This window comes from Rhipicephalus sanguineus, chromosome 5 (assembly GCF_013339695.2).
Source record: "Rhipicephalus sanguineus isolate Rsan-2018 chromosome 5, BIME_Rsan_1.4, whole genome shotgun sequence".
Classification (NCBI taxonomy): domain Eukaryota; kingdom Metazoa; phylum Arthropoda; class Arachnida; order Ixodida; family Ixodidae; genus Rhipicephalus; species Rhipicephalus sanguineus.
Genome location: NC_051180.1, coordinates 55,720,105 through 55,739,636, shown reverse-complemented (window position 1 = coordinate 55,739,636; position 19,532 = coordinate 55,720,105). Strand labels below are relative to the sequence as shown.

Here is a 19,532-nt window from a genome sequence, read left to right as displayed (position 1 = left end):
TACAAAGTACGCACTTCCTGTCGGACTCACGCAGCCCCCCCCCCCCCCCAACCCGCCGGCTCCTATCTCCATGTGCCCATCACGCGAACGAGACGGTCGGCTCGTTTCATCTCTGCTTAAGCCCCGTTCGTCGGCGCTCGCGCGCTTTCACTCGCGCATGGAGCATACGACGCGCGGGGGGATGTAATCGCGATTTGGACTTGATAAGGAAGACCATGGCGAAGGCATAAAATTCGCGTCGGAGTGTCTATACAATTGCTATCGCAAAAAAAAGAAACCAATATAGCTGCGGGCTAAGATCTCATGAAAGCACGGTAACAGCCTGAATTACGGCACATCCGATTATGGTGGAAACGTTACTGTTTTCCGACATTGCGCGCCGAATCAAGCCAATGGGACCCGTGCTGGGGTCGCGAATTTCGGTCGCCGCTATGCCTTGGCTCTGAAAAGTTGTAATTCGGCTTTGTAGCAAACATCAACGTGGTGTGGCTGGTAATTGCAAGCTCGCATGCGAGCTGCAGCCCCCCCAAAATATCGGTCGACTGACTAAAACTTGTTTCAGCATGTGCCCTCATCGGGAAAAGAAGAAAAAAAAAAAGCTTTCACTTGCTGTGAGTTACGCTAGCTCTTGCCTGGAAATTTATTCTATTCTTCACGGAGTCCTAAATAGCATCTTTGAAGCTCGGGATCCGAGCGAGTGAGCTCTCCGATAACAGCCAACAAGCGTCGTCTTTTTTCTCGCCGATCGGGATGGCTTGCCAGATACCAGCCTTGTCGAAGACATCCGCTTGCTGAACTATCGCGATCGCTTGCAAGATAACTCAAGCTCGTTACATCTACTGCTACCGCTTCTACAACTAATCATGCTTGTTACTTGACACGCGGCGATAACAAAAACACCATATCGGGCGCTAACGTACAGCACGCGCGAGAAAGAATACAGAACTACACTGCGTAGTCACACAACACCCTGACAACATTGCGCGATACAATGTGTCGTGGTTCATGGTTCCTGCATGCCGCGCATTAGCCTGATTCTCTCCCACTCCACCGCTTCGAAGGCGACGACAGCATCGAGGTGCGCCACTCCCCCGCAGCCGCAGCGGCCGTTTGATTTGAAAAATGCGTTCACAAAATATCGAGCCAGCGCTACCGCGACTTTCGTTGCCTTTCAATAAAGTTACTGTGAATTTTCCCTGATGGGAGCACAATTTCCTTGAGTTTTCCCTGAGAATTTCCAGACTACCTAAAATCCCTGAGAATTCCCGGTTTTCCCGGTTTTCCCAGTCGGTAGACACCCTGTGTGTGGATACCGTCGGCGAATATCACCATCACAGCCACTCTCAGTCACCGTACATCCGCAGCTGCCACTGAGCTGGCTGCATTGCGGAGGGCGCTTGCATATATTAAAGATCAGAGACCCGACTCTTGGGTGATATTCTCCGACTCACGAGCCACACTACAGTCCCTGAAATCCCCACGTACGCAAGACCAACTAGTCCTAGACATCAGGCGCCTAGGCAATAATGCTCATGAACTACATCACGGTGTAGTACTGCAGTGGCTGCCAGCTCACTGTGGCACCGAAGGGAATGTTCGAGCTGACTCCGCTGCTAGAGCTGCGCATGAGACAGCACCTAAGAAAATCGAAATTCCTTTTTCAAGAAAAGACGCAGCGATTTTGGTATCTGCCTTCGCACGGAATCTGCAGAGAACAATATGGAGCGATGCAAATAACCAGTATGGACCGCTGCACAGAATAGACCCGACTTGTAGCTTTCCTATGCCACAGGGACTAACCAGACAAGATGAAACTTGCATTCACCGGCTGAGACTCGACGTTGCCTACACGAAATACTTCAAGCACAAGATCAGGCAGTCGGACTCACCCACGTGCACCACATGTAACACTCGGGAAGACCTAAAGCACGTACTTTGCGACTGTTCCCGTTACGACGCCGAACGACAGATTTTGAAGGCAGCACTTCATTAGCAACGCGGCTCGCGCTTGGAGCTGCGGCCCCTTCTCGGCCCGTGGCAAGACAGCAGTTGTGCGATGTGCAGCACAAAAGCGCTGTTGGTGTTCTTGAGGAACACTCAGCTTAACCAAAGCTTGTGAAGGACTCTTCTTATGTATATATGTGTGTTTGTGACTGTATGTACTATTTGTGTGTATATGGTGTATATGCGATCATTGTATATACCATAATCACCCGACACCTGGAGTAGCAAGCCAGGCGACAAACCAGGCTAACCTCTCCGGGCATTTCATTAAAGAATCTTATCTCTCTATCTCTCTGACGACGAGCCAACGCAACAGCTCTAAGCAACAAACACTGATCTCGGAGGCCTTACTTTTTTCTGACTTCGTTGTCATAGGTACCATGTTGGAATGCAGATCTTGAAGGCCATGCTTTTGCTCGCGGTACCTTGAAAAGCGTCATTGGTGTCTTGCGCAAAGTTCAGGGTGCAAACATTACATGGGGATAAAAATCTAATTTTAACGACAAATTTCATGCGCAGGCACTTGGACTTCAAGATGCTAAGCAGGAATGGATGGGATTCAAGTAGGCCAGTGTTCCAGGGACAAAGTGCATCATCGGGGTGTGCAGGGGGAGGGGGGGGGGAAGGAAGTTGATTTCCCAGAACAGCGTGGAAATTTGAAATTGGTATTGAAAATGGAGGGGCACACCAAATGCAAAGAATAAGTGGTCCTATTCGGTATTTGAGAGGGCTTGCCGCATTTCCTGGCCATGTTCTGCTGTGATGTGGCCTTTTTACAAAAATCATCACGTGAGCTTCTGATCTGACGTAACGGGCATGACAAGTTTCCTGCGCGCCCGGTGCGCTCAGTTTCGGTTTCGCCTAGATCGGGGCCTTCAATTTCGATCGCTATCATCTCAAATTACGTGCGTTTTTCGCGATATTTAAAAAATGAACGTGTCATAAATTGTCACGTCCTACAACTCTTCCATATAAACAATGGCCCTACAACTAATAATGAAAAACTTAATCAATGAATTCTTGTTAATTACTCGTTTGGATGTAGCTTTTAGGTGCGGCAAAGCTTCTCCGCCTCGGCGTAAAGTTCGTTTGCGAAAACGATAGGGGCCTGACTGTCATGGCATTTTTATAAAAAATCTGTATTGTCTAAAAGAAACACCCTGTATATACATACACACACAAAATCACGCTCAACGCGACTTCCAACATGGGAGCGTGTCGCCTCATGAGCTCAAATATTCCTCATGGCCTCAAATTGCTCTTATTTCTACAACTAAATAATATTTTATTATTTTTGCATTATCCTTCAGTAAGAGAAGAGTGTTTATTGCAGAAATAAAGGCCAGTAAAAGCCACTGATCATATCTCAGTTGAGTATGAGGTATATTAAACATTCTAATGATTACTTCGAACTTTGCAGTTGGAACATGTTGCTTGGAATTTCTTTTCCTCAATTTATGTTCTTGGTCAGGATTTTTCTCCCAAAATTTTGGGCTGTCAAGTCGGGCATGAGGCACTTAGGCATTTGCCGTCCTTACAGGAGTCTGTATAGCAGACGTATTTATCAGGTCTTGAGAACATGGCAACATTTTGGAAGACATGAGTCAGCAGAAAGCACAAACTATAATTTCTGGCTTTGGTGCATTCATATATAACATAGGGCCACCATGGACACCGACATGTAATGTTGAGCTGTGGGTACCTAGTGCTAGCAGAAGTATTTCCCCGAGTGACAGAAAAGTAGTGCATCCCAATGGCAGTTGCAGTGTTGGGCAGCTTATGCATGTGTTGTTTTGTGCTTTGCCTCCACACATAGTGCACAGCTTTACGCTGTAGTCCCTCGTCTCACCAATACCGAGTGATTGTTGCGGACCCTTATTAAGTGCAGGACCTGTCATTCATCAAACACGGTTTCACAAGCTTACATAAGGGTCTCTCAAATGCAGCGAGTAGAGAAAAAAAAAACGCCGTTACAGTGCAAAGCTTTCACATGTGTTGGTGGCAGTGCAATTTTTCTCAGAGAAGTGCTGAAAGCCCTCTTCGTATGCTCATAAAAGTATTTACGACTTTGTTGCGATAATGGTAACATAGAAACCAGTCCAATGGCTGGATTTTGTTCAATTTGTCAAACATGTAGGTTTACCAATTCTGCAGCTGCATTGAATGCAACGTTTCAAAGCACGTGATGCATGCAACGTTTCAAAGAAAATGGTAAAATAAACAGCTCGAAGTATGCAAGAAAGATCTTTCTTCAATAGCACTTGCTGTCATTCCACACAATATCGCAAAGAACACGTGGCTGTCGTAGAACAATGGAAATAGTCACGTCTCTAGAAAATTGTGCCATATGAAACAGCTTTTAGGACATGGTGTTAAAAAAAAAAGAAAACAGATGATGCTTTCACTGTACCCAGATGCACAGTTAAAGACTAAATCGATTAGGTTCTGAGGCACTAAAACAATTTTTCTCTTTCACGATGCTTCTTCCACCGTGCAGATTTCTGCAGAACTGTCAAGACTTGGTGTAGCGGGGAAATGTGGCATAACTCTGACTCCCCCCCTGATTCCGTTTTCTTCAATGCACACGTAAATTCATGTATACGAGCATTCTTGCATTGCACTCTCATTGAAAAATGGCAGCCATGCAGTGAGATTCAAACACATAACCTAAACAAACACAATGCTGTAGCTACGAGAATACAGTGATGTTATTGGCTGAAGCCACTTTGGAGCAGGTTTTCGAAGCAGCCAAAAGCACGTTTTGGAGCAGGAAATAAGGCTTTTGCAGCAGCCAAAAGTGCATTTTAGAGCATGGAAAAAGGCTTTTGGAGCAGAAAAAAAAAAGCTTTTTGAGCAACCAAAAACGTATTTTCGAGCAAGGGAAAAGGCTTTTGGAGCCGCTAAAGGCTCACTGCTGAGTGGAAAAATTTAACTTGCGACAATGCGGAACTAAGCAGCATTCCGTAACATTCCATGCACATACAGCTCAGACTACTTATAGCATAACTGCTTATAGTGCAGGATTGGCTATAATGCGGTCCTTTCTTACTCCCATTTATCCCACCATTGAACTCCATACCGCTTAATGAGCAGCCCCCGCTCCCCGAAGATAGTTACTGTATTTATTCGAATCTAAGCTGATGCTTTTTTTTTGAAAAAACCGATGTGCAAAAGTGGGGTTGGCTTAGATTCGAGTACCATGATTTGATCGCAGCCGTAACCTACCTAAAGGCCCGGCCACGCTAGTGGCATGGCGGCTAACCATGTGCCAATCTCAGGCTACCGTATGCAAGCAGCTCTGCATGCACGTCCGAGGCTCATTTTTGCGACATCCTACGGTAGCTGCATAGTGATGAGGTCACTCAGGCTCAGAGGCACAGTGGTGGTCCCCATGGCTACTCAGGCCGACCGCGTCGCCTGCTTCGTTCCGAAATCTCGCAGTCCCAAGTTCATGCAGCGAGGGTCATCGAGCTGGCGAGATTTCACGCCGGCAAACGTGGATCAGGTCACCTGATTACGGCGCCGGCACATACCCTCTCTCCTCCTGTTGCATGACGCAGAGGTGGCAGAGGCGCGAGCAGTGCGAGTGCGGAGTTGGTCAGTTTTCTGGAAGCGATCGGGCAGTGTAGTCGTGCCTTATACACATGCTCGGCCTGCATTTGAGGTAAGTTTTTTTTTCTGGCCTTGCGAATTTCGGGGGTCGGCCTAAAATCGAGGGCGGCCTAGATTCGAGTAAATACGGTATGTCGAAAGATAGTTATGTCATTATTGAGTGCACATATTGCGCGTGCGACTTCAGTTCCACCATCACTGAAGGCGGTGTTCCGTTAAATGTAAAGGATTTGCGATGCAAGCTTTTGCCTTTGCCATCAGCAGGACTTGCAAGCTTGGTAGGCTTATGCAGGATAGTTGTCACGGCTGTTCTTCCGACCGTGAACCCAAACTTGGTCTTATGCGTGCTGCCCTTGGTTGAGCTCGTAAGTGCAATTTCTTTTGCACCCGATCTCACGTTGTCCTTCCCAGGGCGGCATGCCAAGCTGCAAACCCGCAGGATAGGCCTAACGTGTGCTAACCGCATAACCGCCATTGGTAGCGGCCGCGGACGTGTGGTTTGGTGACGAGTCAGCGAAAAGCTTTGCAGTGGTTACATTCCGAAAGCAGTGGATGGATGGAAACAACTTTCCGATTCTGAAAGCAACGACTCGCATTGTCAATGAAAATGATGGCAGGCATGCGCAACACTCGAGTGGTGGTTTGCGGTCGTCACTGCTTTCGACATCGTGCCTGGGAAATCAAAAGCATGCGGAAATTTGGTTGCCATTCCGCAGGGAAATTCGGCACATAACGAGGAGCTCTGAAAAGTTAGTCGGCAACTTTCTGCTGCAGCGCTTCTTTTTTTTTCTGCATTTGTTTTCTTAGCCCAGTCGCTCCACAAATGTTAACCTTTCTAAATTTGCAAATTTAAGGAAATAAGCATTCATACCCCAGTCACACGACTCAATTTTCGGAATGGCACGGCTGCCTGTTCGTCAGTTCTTGCACATGTGCAGACTTTGAAAAATGGTGTTTTGGTTAGAGTGCGAACATTCGCTCCTTTGGCGACTTACGTTATATGCGGTCTATGGTGTAATAGAAAGGTAGTACGACCAGCACTGCACAAGTGCAAATATTTTCCTTAATCTATGTGTACTCACAGTCACAGTAACATGGTGTGTGCACGTGAGGATAGGCGCATGCGATAGTGTATTGACCTCGAGAGATTAGCTTCGTTTTGGAAATAAGAAAACTAGGGGTGTGCGAATATTCAAACTTTCGAATATTTTTCGGACAGTGTTTGCTATTTGATTCGATTTGCGCCAGATTTTGACTATTTGAACTTCCGGAAGATAAATACAGTCGTCTGATTTTTTAGACTCTCTAAGGACTGCGAAACAGTCCGAAAAAACGAATTCATGCTTTTTAATTCCGCTCAAGTGGTTAAATCGCTACAGCCATGTCAAAAATAGCTTTAATGCCTCCCAGTACACTTATCAGGCATTTTGGTGTGCGCCCAGGCTCTCGAGAATACATTCGGTACCTGCCACGAAACCCGCTTGACTGCGTGCCAACCACCAACTGCAAATTAGCGTCTCTTGATGAGCACTGGTGATGCCAGCAAAGCGCGGAATAGATTACAGCTCTCGCACATGGAGCATTTGGAAACGATGACGCATAACGCAAAGACTGTGGCGGAAGAGCGGATGACTCATCCGGCTTCTCCGATGCGTGTGCGCATGATGACGCGCACACATATTGCTGAATCTCCGCCGAATCGCAGCATTTGCTGCAGCGTGAAGCTGATCGTTCCAAGTTGTGTGCAGCACATCGCCAGCCGAGGTGACGCCGTCACTGCTGGGGCACTGTCTGTACCGTACGCACGTGTTTCCGTGGTAGCGTTCGTTCGGATAGGCCTAGTTATGACATGGCCACTCCGTTCCTGATCGCACATGGGTGCAGCAATGGCGAGCGGCTTTCATTCGTAAAGGCAATGCGTCTGTGTGACACACTTAGCGGTCTCACACAAGGAGGCACCATCAACAGGGGCGTGGCGCGTTCAGGTTATACGCATACCACTGCGCCAGGCCATATGCACTACTGAGCAGTTAGATGAAGATGCTTATCATAAGGGTTGGGCCCGTTTGCCGTTTGCCGGCATCACGCCTCCGTGCATTTCTGGTGCTTATCCGTAAAGACATCACCGCACTGCGCCGTGACAGTGGCCCCTTCAGATTTTCGATATGCTTCACCCCATCACACTCTGGCACTGCGGCAAAGCTGCCTTTCAGATTCTGCTACGGCCGCAAACGGATTGATTCACGAAAGCGCTGGTTCTAATCTACGAAATTATCTATAGATGCGGCAGAGGTGGGGGCCTTAATTAATGCAGTTTTGGACCGGAAATAAGAGCAGAAAGTCCAAAAAATAGGACGCCGAAGAATTTCCGCATCCGAAATTCCAGACGTTCTTACGCACTGACGTCTATGGGGCAGATTAGGAACTCCGCACTCGAAGGGAGCGCGTCCTTGTCTGCCACATCAGTTCGGCCTCCACAGAAGTTGAAGGAGGAGGAGAGGTTTGGGAAATAGCGTCTTTTCCTTTCGCATGTAAAGTGTTGTCAACACCACAATGGTTGCCCCAAATCATGTCAATAAATACACTTCGGCCTCTGCATTGCTTCACTCTTGATAAGACAACTAGAGAACATTACCCCTCCAGTGCTTCAGCAACCCAGCCAAAAGAAACGCTTTCATGTTGCTGTCTCATAAGAATATACTAAGAGATCCTCTCCAACTTCTTTTCTGTAATTTTGCATTGAATTATTTTTTAAAAATATTCGACAAATATTCTACAACTATTCGAAAAATATTCGATTCGATTCGCGCTCACATTTTATTATTCGAATTCGCTTTGTACTCAAAATTTTGCTATTCGCACAGCTCTAGTTTGCGGCTTTGCATTCTGCGCTTATGTTATATGCAATAACTTAGTTGGCATACCACTGGACTACTGCAAGCCTCAGATTTCGTCAAACAATATTCACCAGAGGACACCATTTACAAGTTATTGTCTTCTTATTTTTTAAAGGGCCAGTAAACAGGCTCCGACTTTTTTTTACACCCCCCAAACAAGCTTGCCGATTCGTACAGTAGACTGCGGCGATCACATTTTTCGAATATTACAGCGCTGAGCGTCGCGCAGACCCTCCATTTCGAAAAACGATTCCCGCGTTTCTTTTTGCTTCGCCGGACCAATCCCCCTTGTACACGCCGTGACGCGAACTTGCCCGTGGGCAACTTGACGTACTACTGAGCTCGTCGATTGGTCTAAACCAGGTCTCAACAAGTTAACGTCAGTTCCTGTTCGTACCCACCGCTACGAAACTGCGCCTTGTTTCTTGGCCCTGCAATGATGCGGCGTCAGCCACGCAGCTGTCGGGTTGTCGCACGTATATTCCTTGCACTGCATAGCACCTGCAAGCACTTCACCTTTGACATGAGCAACACATGGAGAAAGCGTTGCCGGCTGCAAATCAGGTGGAGAGAGGGCGGAATCTCCGCTCGCTCTGACGGGTCACGCTTTCTTGGTTTTCCCATTGCACGCACGGCAAGCGGAGTTCTTTTCTCTCGCGCCCGCTCGTCGTCTTGGAAAGCAAGCACGCATTCCTGCTGCATTGTGAACTGTCACAAAGGTTTTAAAATACCAAGGAGCCAAAAACTGCCCATCAAGTTACGGAGCACGTGCGACAATGTAAACAATAAACAACCAGGAACCGCAGCAAGCGAAAATGCATTACGAGTGATCGAGCTCGCCAATGACGTCAATTGCTGACGTGTCACATTGCCGAAGTGGGCGGAGTCACGACGACGGGCTACGCCTTCCCCTCAATGTGGCGGAGAAGGGTGGCGAGGCCGCGCGAAAATTTGAAACCAGCTGAAACGGATGTTCTAACCCCTGTAATTTCCTTATTATAGCACGTATTCGCAAAATTCTCGCTGCAGCATGTTCACATAGCAAAGGTGCGCATATTTCTCTTCATTACACTTTTTGGACCTTGGGGTTGTTTACTCGCCCTTTAAAACCCCTTCACTGGGCTGGTCACAGCATTTCATCACGGCTGCAGTCAGTTTGCAGCATGTGCGGCAAACAAGAAAAATGCGGTAGGATCTCGATAATAAGAATTCCTCAGAAGCACGCAAGATATTTGTATCCTCTTAAATTCGTGTGATCCATAAGAAGCCACTTCTACATGAAAATGAACACAAGGGTTTAATTTTTTTCGCACAAGATAACCCACAGAAATTGTTTACATGTTTCTGGCCCTAATATATCTGATAGGTCCCACCTGAAATGCATAGAACCATGCAGTGGTTTTTGGAATTTACACTGCTAGCTATTAAAGGAGTCATGAACCACTTTTCCAAGTAATGATCTAATGACCTCAGCAGGCACGTAGCCAGGATTTTTTTTCGGGGGGGGCCCAAGGCCTAATTATTCGAAAGAAAGTCTTTTCATGGCAAAAAGAAAAAAAAAGTTGCCCGGGACTATAAAAGGCTGGACGAATTTCGGGGGGGGCCCGGGCCCCCCGGGCCCCCCCCTTGCCTACGTGCCTGGACCTCAGTATCGGAGTTTACTGTCTCCCGAATCGATTGCCGCAAAATTTTCTTGAATCCGTCAAGAATGAGCGGAGTTAAGGGGGTTTGGTACATGCTCTCAGCGCTTTCTCTCTTTTCCCGCGCCGACAAGCGCACTGGAAGCTACACAGGGAGGGATGGCACGGGGGAAAGAAGTTACGTCAGCGCGCATCACGAAACGCGATCGCTCTCCCGCTGTGATTCGCGTGCGCGAGTGCAGTTACCGTGTACTGAGGAGTGCGGCGCTGGCAAGTGGCAGCACCTCGCGGCAAGAAGCGCACGCCGCTCTCGACAATGAGGATGCTATGTCTTTTGCAACGTGGTGATGCAGATCGCGACGTCAACGGGCAGACGCCCCACCCACCAACGAGAATGAGAACCGGCCTCTGTTTGAAAAGAGGGTGCCTGAGGAAACGGCAACTTCGCGTTCCGCTTGTAGCCTTTACGCGGCGCACACGACTGCAATATTTGGCTGAGCAGTTCATAGCCATGTCAGCTTTCCACAGGATGTGTTTTTTCATTAAGCCCAAAGGGTGCTTCATGACCCCTTCAAGGTGGCAGCGTGAGCGCAGGGGGAAGAGAGGGGGAGCATGCACACAACAAGTATGCCAGAAACAGCGTACTCGTGAGAAAAACAAAAAAAAAAAAACATGAAGAAACATGCCAGCACCATATTTTGTGTGAAGCTGACATTGGCTCTGGCAGCCCAATGAGTGACATGTCAATGTCTCGACATAAAAGTAGTAGCCAAAGATGATCACGCAACATTTGCTGCTGCTGGGCCAGCAGAGAATGAAGTTAAACGTAGGTGGGAATGGAGAGAACGGCCAGTAGACGCTGTTGCCGTGGCAGGCACTCTCCCTTTCTGAGAATGGCTGCACCGATGGATCCCGCATTCATATCAACCATGACAGAGTCGGAAACCGTTTGTATACGCCTGAATCACGTTGCATTCTGTGTGACTTACTATGTCACGAATGTTTTACAGCGATGCTGCATATGCCTAGTGATACGGAAGTACGTAGTGGGGAGGAGGAACCACTGCGCGTGTAAGAAAACAAACCGAGTTGGAGAGGAGTTCGAAGCGAGAGGAAAGGGAATGTCTGGGTCTTTCACCTCGGAGTAATATGTTGGTGTGAAGTACCTCCTCTCTCTCAGCCCTTCTGTAGGAAAACGCGCCAAGTGTGAAGGTGCAATAGTGTCTGGCTGTGACGCTGCACCCACTTCTGACTGTGCACGCGCTAAGTGTAAGAGGAAAGGGAGAGTCCACTTCTGTCTGTGCCAAAAGTATGAGGAAAGGTAACGTCGGGTTCTTTCGTGCCACTGCCTGTGACATGCGATCCTCACCACACCATTTCTCACAGCACGCGTCAGCCTCCCTCCGACTTCGCGATGTCACGTGTCATGCATTCTCCTGAGGAGAAGCTCACATATAGAGCATATAGAGCAACGGTCCTACGAAGAGCGTTGGGAGTGCACCCGCCGCCACTTACCGCCATGTCAGCAGAACATTTGGCCAGTGAAGCATTCAGAAACACTTTAGCATACCAGCCTGATAAACTCAGTGATAAACACTGGAACTGCCCCTTTCAGCTTCACTGGTCAACTATCTCCACAGGGTGTAAGGGCGGTGATTTTTAAAGATTCTTTTCGTTGCAAAAGCCTGATCAACCATGATGATATTATCGAGATTCCACAGCGACTTACGCCTAAACAATAAATTGGCACACGTGTGGACTATCTTCCTTATGGCCCACTCTTCTTTGTAGGGGGCATCTGTAGCCCCCCAACGTGAATTGATGAAGTAAATGAAGATTTCAGTAATGGAGGTACCTTTGCGTCTCTTCCGCTTATCCTTCTTGGGGCTGGTCCGCCCAGCCTCTTCCATTTCCTCCTCCTCACCACTATGCCATTCTCGCACTCCATTCTCCTCGGTGGACTCCGAGGCACCCGCATGGTCCGACTCTGTCCCCGAATCATCGGCCTTGGAGTCTGCAACAGTTTCACAGATGCACCAAGGTCAGCATACGCAAACCAATGAGAAGCTATATAGCTAGAGTGCTCGGCAATTCAAGCGTGATAATGGGCCTGTGCGCCGGTCTGCGACAATGGTTAGATTTGAGAAGACCAAGTTGGCTCGTGATGGTATACAACTAAAGCTACAGCCTTGGTCTTGCCCTCTTAACAGCATACGAGCCCCAGGCGATCACCCAGCGCTTACCGACGGCACAAGAAAGCGCCGGCCGCCATGCAGGCCAGCTGTCATGTTTGAATTGCTGAGCACTGTACATTAGAACCTTGGTAAATGGAAATCACATTAAACAAGACTGCTGCTGAGACAGGACGACTGCCCATAGCTTGGTTGCTTTTGTATTTCACTGCTGCAGCTCTGTACATCTTTCTCAGTAAACAAAACTGTATTGTTAGCTTTCCCTTCTGTTGAGGGCAAAATAAAAAAAAAAAGTTCAGAGCTCACTGCAAGGCTGCTCTGTGGCAAAAGCCAACCCAGGCAACGTCTTGTGTTGAAAGATTGAAATGTCGAAGAAACAAACGCGGTACTTTACAAGCAGTGACGCCCAGGGTCAAAGAGCAAGAATGAACCCCAGTGGATCAGAGTTGCACTTTCACCTTGAGCACGTTTGAGCCTCATGACATTGTAGCCGTGTTTTGACTGCTATGAAGTGAACATTTGATCCCTGTAGCAACACTACGACTATTTCCAAAGTCTTAAATATATAAGTGCCTGTGAGGTAACTTGGAACAAGTTCCACGGGAAAACTAAGAAATATACTACATATTTCTTTTTCATTTTTTATTTTAGGGGGTGGGGGGAATGATGCCACGAGGAAGTCGCTTTCTTTTTTGTTCCAACTCTCGCACAAACTGCATCCAGAAACAGTGGCAGGGAACACAGCAGCCGCCATGGCAAGTGAGTGGATGGCTCGACCGTGTTTTCCCGACGTTTGTGAGCGCATTTGTAGAGCAATTAGTCACTAAGTGAAAAGAGGTGCCACTTCATTAAAACCTGCTGTCTACGTGATGCCGATTGTCCCTAACTGCTTGTGTGCAGCACATTGCCTAGTAAGCTCACACCGTTATTGTGCCAGGATGCTTGCTGTAACACACACATGCGTTTGCCATGGAGGTGTCTGTGCAGTGAGGTTTCTTTGCGCCTGTGCTGCCCTTGACTATACAAGGGCACTGGACCCATCTTGTTGGGTCAAACCAGTGACAATGATGCTCATTAAATCTGCCCCGCACAGGGATGTGACAAGACACAGTTGGTTAGTCGCTCGCTAAAAGCATGCAGCATGCTTAAAGCAGCACTATGCCACATGCTCTGCCAAACACATAGTTCAAGGCGCTTGTCGCATACTGTTCTCGGTGGGAAGTCGTACAGACACCTTTGTCGATGGCCGCCATCCTGCTTCCGTGCGTTCTTGACACTTGTCCATATCGGCACCACAGCACAGCGCTCACGCCAAATTCAGAATCTCTATTTGATCAGTCTCTGAACTTGATGAAAAGGCAGGGGATCCTTCATGGCCCTTTGCAGCACTTCACTCACCTTGTCTGCCGCTAGATGAGCCAGAATCTCGCCGTAGTTCCTTTTTTCGTCGGCTCAGAACCTCAATGTCACACTTTGGAAGGGCAGCAAGATGTTCATCCAGGTCAAAGTCCCTGGAACAGCACAAAACAATTACCTAAATTGAAACATCAAACTGCTCAATACAGCAGCAAAGAATACGTGAAGCTCAGTATCTTTCCAGCAATGAATACAAATGACAAAAGAGGTAAGAACAAAGCTCAAAGGCACGTCCTGAAGGGTCTCACTTCAAGTCACAGTTAACAATAAACATGGAATTCTTCATATGAGTAACGTACTTCGGATATGAAATATCTAACAGTAAAACCAACTTTCATATACAGTAGGCTCTCAACAAACGAAAATCGCTTAAACAGAATTGCCTGCTTAAATGGAACAAATGCTTCTGGTATAACTGGTTTTGTACTTGAATTCTGTGCATCTGTTCATGTCTCAGTAAACGGAACTCCTCTTAAATGGAACATATTTTCCTGGTCTCTTCAGGTTCCGTTTGATGAGTCTACTGTAACATAATTAATGGGACACCAAAGAGACACTCGATCAGTTTACACACATAACGTAAATTTTCAAAGCTCTAGTTCTGTTAATTGCATGGCAAGAGATTGACTGTGCTAAAAGAAAAAAATGAAGGCCATACTTCTCTCCTAAAGAGAGCCCCAGAACCACAGCAGTTGTACAGTGCTGATGGAATGAAACACGACATTTAAAAAATAGACAGTTTTATAATAGTGTACGCAGGGTTCACGTTCGTTGGGTATGATACTGTTTTCGTAGCTTAACGTAGGTACCCAAGAGGATAGTGTATGATGCATGTACAGTGGCGACGAAGGCGAACACAAAGATTTAAGTACCCTATTCTAAAACTCTCTATTAAGTACGACAAGTGGCATGTATAACGGCAGGCAATTAGCAACCACCACTGCCGTGGTGGAACTGTCAATATTGATAAGCCTTGCTTACATGCACAATAGTGGCCACAATAGGGGGAGGGGAGGGGGGGGGGGGGGAGAAAAAAAAGGTTTGGCAAGTTTTTCGATTTTAAGAGCAGTAAAGTTACTGTCGCAGATATGCTATATGTCTAGAATACGTATAAGCCATGAATACAGTGTAACTAAGCACTAATACCCAAGCACAAACTGGCGTCTCCTGATGTAAACCACCTCTACTAGAAGAAGGAATGATTCATTGCGTGAAACAGTGACAACAATTCTTTTTCTTCACCCGAGGTGGGAGGCTCTCTCAGTTCTGAAAGCCACTGGCTAATGCTGCGGCCCATGCCCAGTCCACCAGACTTTGCTGATCATCCAAGATATGTGCCGTTAACACCGCCTAGCAGGTTCCGCCTCTACCAAACAGGAAATAACTGCTATGCCATCGCAGATGCTGCCTAAATTGCCACTACAACGCTTTTTTTTTTCTTTTCCTACCAAAGTGCGGAAAAAATCCCCACTCTCTCACATGCACACTGGCATGCGCGAATTGCCACACTCCTGCACGAGTGCAGCGAGTATCTTGGTTGGCCAACACGGTGATGGCTGGCTTCTGCAAACAACGCCTACACTTGAAGAGTTTTTGCACAAGGAGGCAGCCACAAATGGCAGGGCGCACGTTTGCATGGTCTATTGAAAGCGTGCAGTACAGTTACAAGAGCGCCAACAATGCTGCCGAGCACAGTTGAAGATGCTTAAGCCTTACATACTAGCACGCTCGTCGTCCACTGCCATTGCACCTCTGTGCACTTGCGATGTTTATTCGCACGGGCATCACTGGTCTCGACACTTAGCGAAAACGTGGAAGATCAGTCATTTTCAGGAAGAAGACTGGATAAAATATTCAAATCACTTCGAACATGCAATAGTTTTCAAATACGTGGCTTTTGAAATGAATATGAATATTAGCAAAGTAATAGTATTCAATGAATACCGTATTTACTCGAATGTAACGCGAGTTTTTTCCAGATTTTTGCTGCCTAGAGCCTACCCTCGCGTTACAACCAAACGCCGAAATAACTATTTTTCCTTCCTGGACGTAATGAAAAGTCACCCCTCGTGTTACAATCGTGGTCGCCTTACAATCGAGTATATACGGTATTCTAAACTTTAGAATATTTGCACACCGAGTCTTTAGTTCAAAGTGATGCCAGAAGTGCTGCCTCTTTACCATAAGTTTCACTTCAAATAGTGCCACAAATGGGACATTTCAAAGTTTAGTTTTTAGGCACATGTTCACAGATTATCTGCGCAGCATGAATGAATCTACTTTGAGAACATTCTAACCTTGCCACCTAAAATTTTAAAAGCTCATACAGTAAAAGCTCGTTAATTCGGATTTCTAGGGACCGGAAAGAATGTTCGAATTAACTGAATGTCCGAATTATCGAATGGTCGAAATAAACACAATAAATGCAAGAGTTTTTTCAACATACCTTTACTTTACAAAGTACAGTCAGACCTCGTTAATACGTACCCGCTTTAAGCGTACTAACGGTTAAAACGTAGTTGCGATGAATCTCCGACCGAGTCTCATACAGCCTAATGCATTCGCTGACCGCTCAAGCCGTAGTGCTTCATCCTACGCCTACCGGTTAGTGCGTACCCTGCGTACCGCGATAAGTTTTTGTGCCATAAAATTTTACTGCGCCGCTGAACTTCCTGACCCCCCAATGTGTCACCAAAGGTTTTCCGTCTTTGAGAAGTGCGTAGATCAGTCGATCGCTGATTCCGACTTCCGCGCGATGGCGACGACGCTTTTGCGAGTAAGCACCGGGAAAGAACGAAGGTGAGGCGGCGGCCACCGACGAACGTACTAGCATGACTTATCGCCAACAACCTTATCACAATAAGTATCTTAAGATATCTGCTCGGGCACGCATGCGGTGCAGCACTACTTTAAGCCTACTGCACAATTTTAATATGCGACAATCTGAACGCGCTGGGCCGCCGATCGCTGTTGCCTCGTTGTGCGGGGCCGTGTTCAAGCGCGCGCCGCTTTGTAGAAACGAAAGCAGCTCGCTGTTGCGGAGTTGAGCGTCACTGGTCGCGGGCGATGAGAAACCTCTTTGCATGGACGCTATCACACTAAACGCACGCGTACCGTACAGCAAGCGTAGCGCTGTTGTAACCATACTGCACGCTTTTATTGGGCAACCATCCAAACGCACTTACGTGCGTTTGGATGGTTGCCCAATAAAAGCTGCTCCAAACGCACTTACGTGCGTTTGGAACAGCGCTAGAGCGTCGCAGAGTGCGTATCGCTTGCAGGAAGTTCGTCATAGCCGTGTTAACTAAACAAGCTACTCGCCGCGTCTGTACACGGTCTGGAGCGAAGTGGGTACGAAGAACACTCCCACGACAAATGCACGCGTGCAGTGCAGCAAGCGGCCCGGCAGTGACGGCGTGAGCCGAGAAGTCCACGCGCTGCACGCAACTATCCAGGAGACGATCGGCCCCACGCAGCCGTACCGCGTTTCACCGAAACTATGTCAGTTTTCGTTTAGTAGCAGATTGCGGTACAAACGCACACACATATAGCCAACACTGTCCGTTCCGTCGCTATGTCGGTCACTGCATATATCGGACCCTGTATTAGTTCCGAAATGCTCCTTGGCATCCGCCACCACGCGCTATCGGCACTACCGGACGGTCGTGCGAGAGTGCCAGAATCTTTTCTCCACTTTGGCAAAAACAAAGAAAAGGCCTTGCAGTGGGTATTTTAGGCAATATTTGCTGTGGCACTGCATATATTTCTTTGCTGGCGGCGATGGCGTACGCGAGGAGATGCAAATATTTACTTGGTGGCTAATGCGTACTACCGTTTAGTGCGTAGTTATGCGGCGTTCCCGGCAGGTACGCATTAACGAGGTTCCACTGTAATCACACATGCTTGTCTGGTGTGGAGCAGAAATTCGTGTAGATACAATTTTTCTGAGCCCTTCAAGGTGCTCAGCAGCTCGCATGCTGTCTGCAGTGTCAAAACAAAATTCCTCAAGGACGACGAGGGCCTCCGCGGCTTGCAAATTTCCTACTTTGGTGATGAAGTCCTGGGCCTCGTACATGGACCACTTCGACAGCGTTGCCATTGGCGGAGAGTGCGGTCACACGAGAACTCAGCACAAAAGCACCAGCAACGATCAAGCTAAAGGAGCCGTACAGAGTCGATCCTCGATAAAGCGGCGTTCAATGACGCAGCACACCAACGGGAACAAAGCAACAAAACGGCACCGCCAAACCCACACGCGAGGAAAAGGCGTTCAACCAGTCTCAAGTCCAGCCAAGTCGATAATTGATATCCATGGCAATGCTGCGCTTGAGCTTCACTTTTGTTCCGGATTGTTCTTTATTCATTTTCGAGCCTTGCCAGCGACCCAAAAGTCGCCGAATTATCCGATTTGCGGTCAAATCTGTCTGAAATAACGAGCGCCCAGTCTCATAGAGTGATGCGTATATTTACAGAGACCAGATGACGTGTCCAAATTAACCAATTTCCCGAATTAACAAGAGTCGAATTAACGAGCTTTTACTGTAATAATACAAGCGTACGTTAATAGTATATTTAGGCTGCTGATGTACTGACTGATATATTTTTCTCTACGTTCTCGAACAAAAAAAAAATACCGTTTTGAATGCATTTATTGGGTTCATTTAATTAGCTTATTCAAGAGGACGCATTAAAGAACGAGTGATTTGGAAGTGCTTTGTTGAAAGTAAGTACAGAGGTGCAGATGTAAATGAGCAGGTAAACTATTAAATACCCTGTCTTGAACTTCCTGGGCGTAACAGACGAATGGTCACTGGGTGAGGATACAGGTGGGGGGCTCGAGGGGTCATCTACTGCCTCGTCAGTGCCAGACGCCCCCGATTCGCTGCGTTGCCGCACACCCCTGGCTAAGCTGGTCCGGAAGTCTGGGTCCATGCCTCCTGGTTCCGCGGCGTCGGAAGAGGGGCGATCGTCCCTGCCTTCGTCCTCTGGACGGCCAATCTTTTTCTTGTTCTTGCGTCTCGTGAACGACTCCATGCTACACTTGGGCAGTGCTGCTATCTGGGCATCCAGGTTGAAACTGCCGCTGCACAAGCGAGAATGAACATGTAGAGACAATTCACACAACTGGGTCGTCATTACTAATTGCACACATATTTTGGCATATTGAAGTATAACTATTTAATGCACCCAAGTGCATGCCTTCATAGGAAGGTGACATTAAAGAGGTCATGAAATACTTTTCCAAGTAATCATCGAATGACCTTAGCAGTGGAGTATATCGTCTTGTGAATCGTTTGCCACAAACATTCTTCAAATCTGATAAGTATGAGTGAAGTTACAGGTATTTGTCACATGCTTTAAGGTCTCTTTCTCTTCTATCGTTCCGATGAGTGCCCGTCATGAGCTTGAGAATTTTCTCAACTCGCCCAAATGTCGGTTCTTCTGAGAATTTTCTGTTCTTTCTTTCTTCCTTTTCTCTCTTTAAACATGTTCACTCACTTCCGGTGCGATTCCAGTATGCACTAGTGTTGCTATTGTGCAATTCAACAAACTACAGAGCACTGCACACCATGGCACGTGGCGCATGACACACAGCAGCACATCGTGGTGGCCACAGTAACTATGCAGCACAAGAATACTTGATAGTGCGAAATTCGCCGAGCTCTGAAACTACCTGGTGTGCACTGGCATTGTCCTGCATCAGCTTGACCACGGGATTGTCGCCAAATCTAGATGGCGCAGGGAATTCAATTAGCTAAACACCAAACAAT

At 47.4% G+C, this 19,532-nt stretch overlaps 1 protein-coding gene across 2 annotated transcripts in view; it reads right to left on the bottom strand.

Annotated features, from left to right (window-relative positions):
- LOC119393658 (mediator of RNA polymerase II transcription subunit 1) overlaps positions 1 to 19,532 on the bottom strand; it is a 310,663-nt gene that overhangs the window by 10,318 nt on the left and 280,813 nt on the right. For both annotated transcript variants that reach the window (XM_037660766.2, XM_037660767.2), the window contains 3 exons: positions 18,533 to 18,844; positions 13,744 to 13,856; positions 12,009 to 12,167 (listed from right to left, as the gene is read on the bottom strand). In XM_037660766.2, the coding sequence (XP_037516694.1) occupies positions 12,009 to 12,167; positions 13,744 to 13,856; positions 18,533 to 18,844 (584 nt within the window). The remainder of the gene's footprint in view (positions 1 to 12,008; positions 12,168 to 13,743; positions 13,857 to 18,532; positions 18,845 to 19,532) is intronic.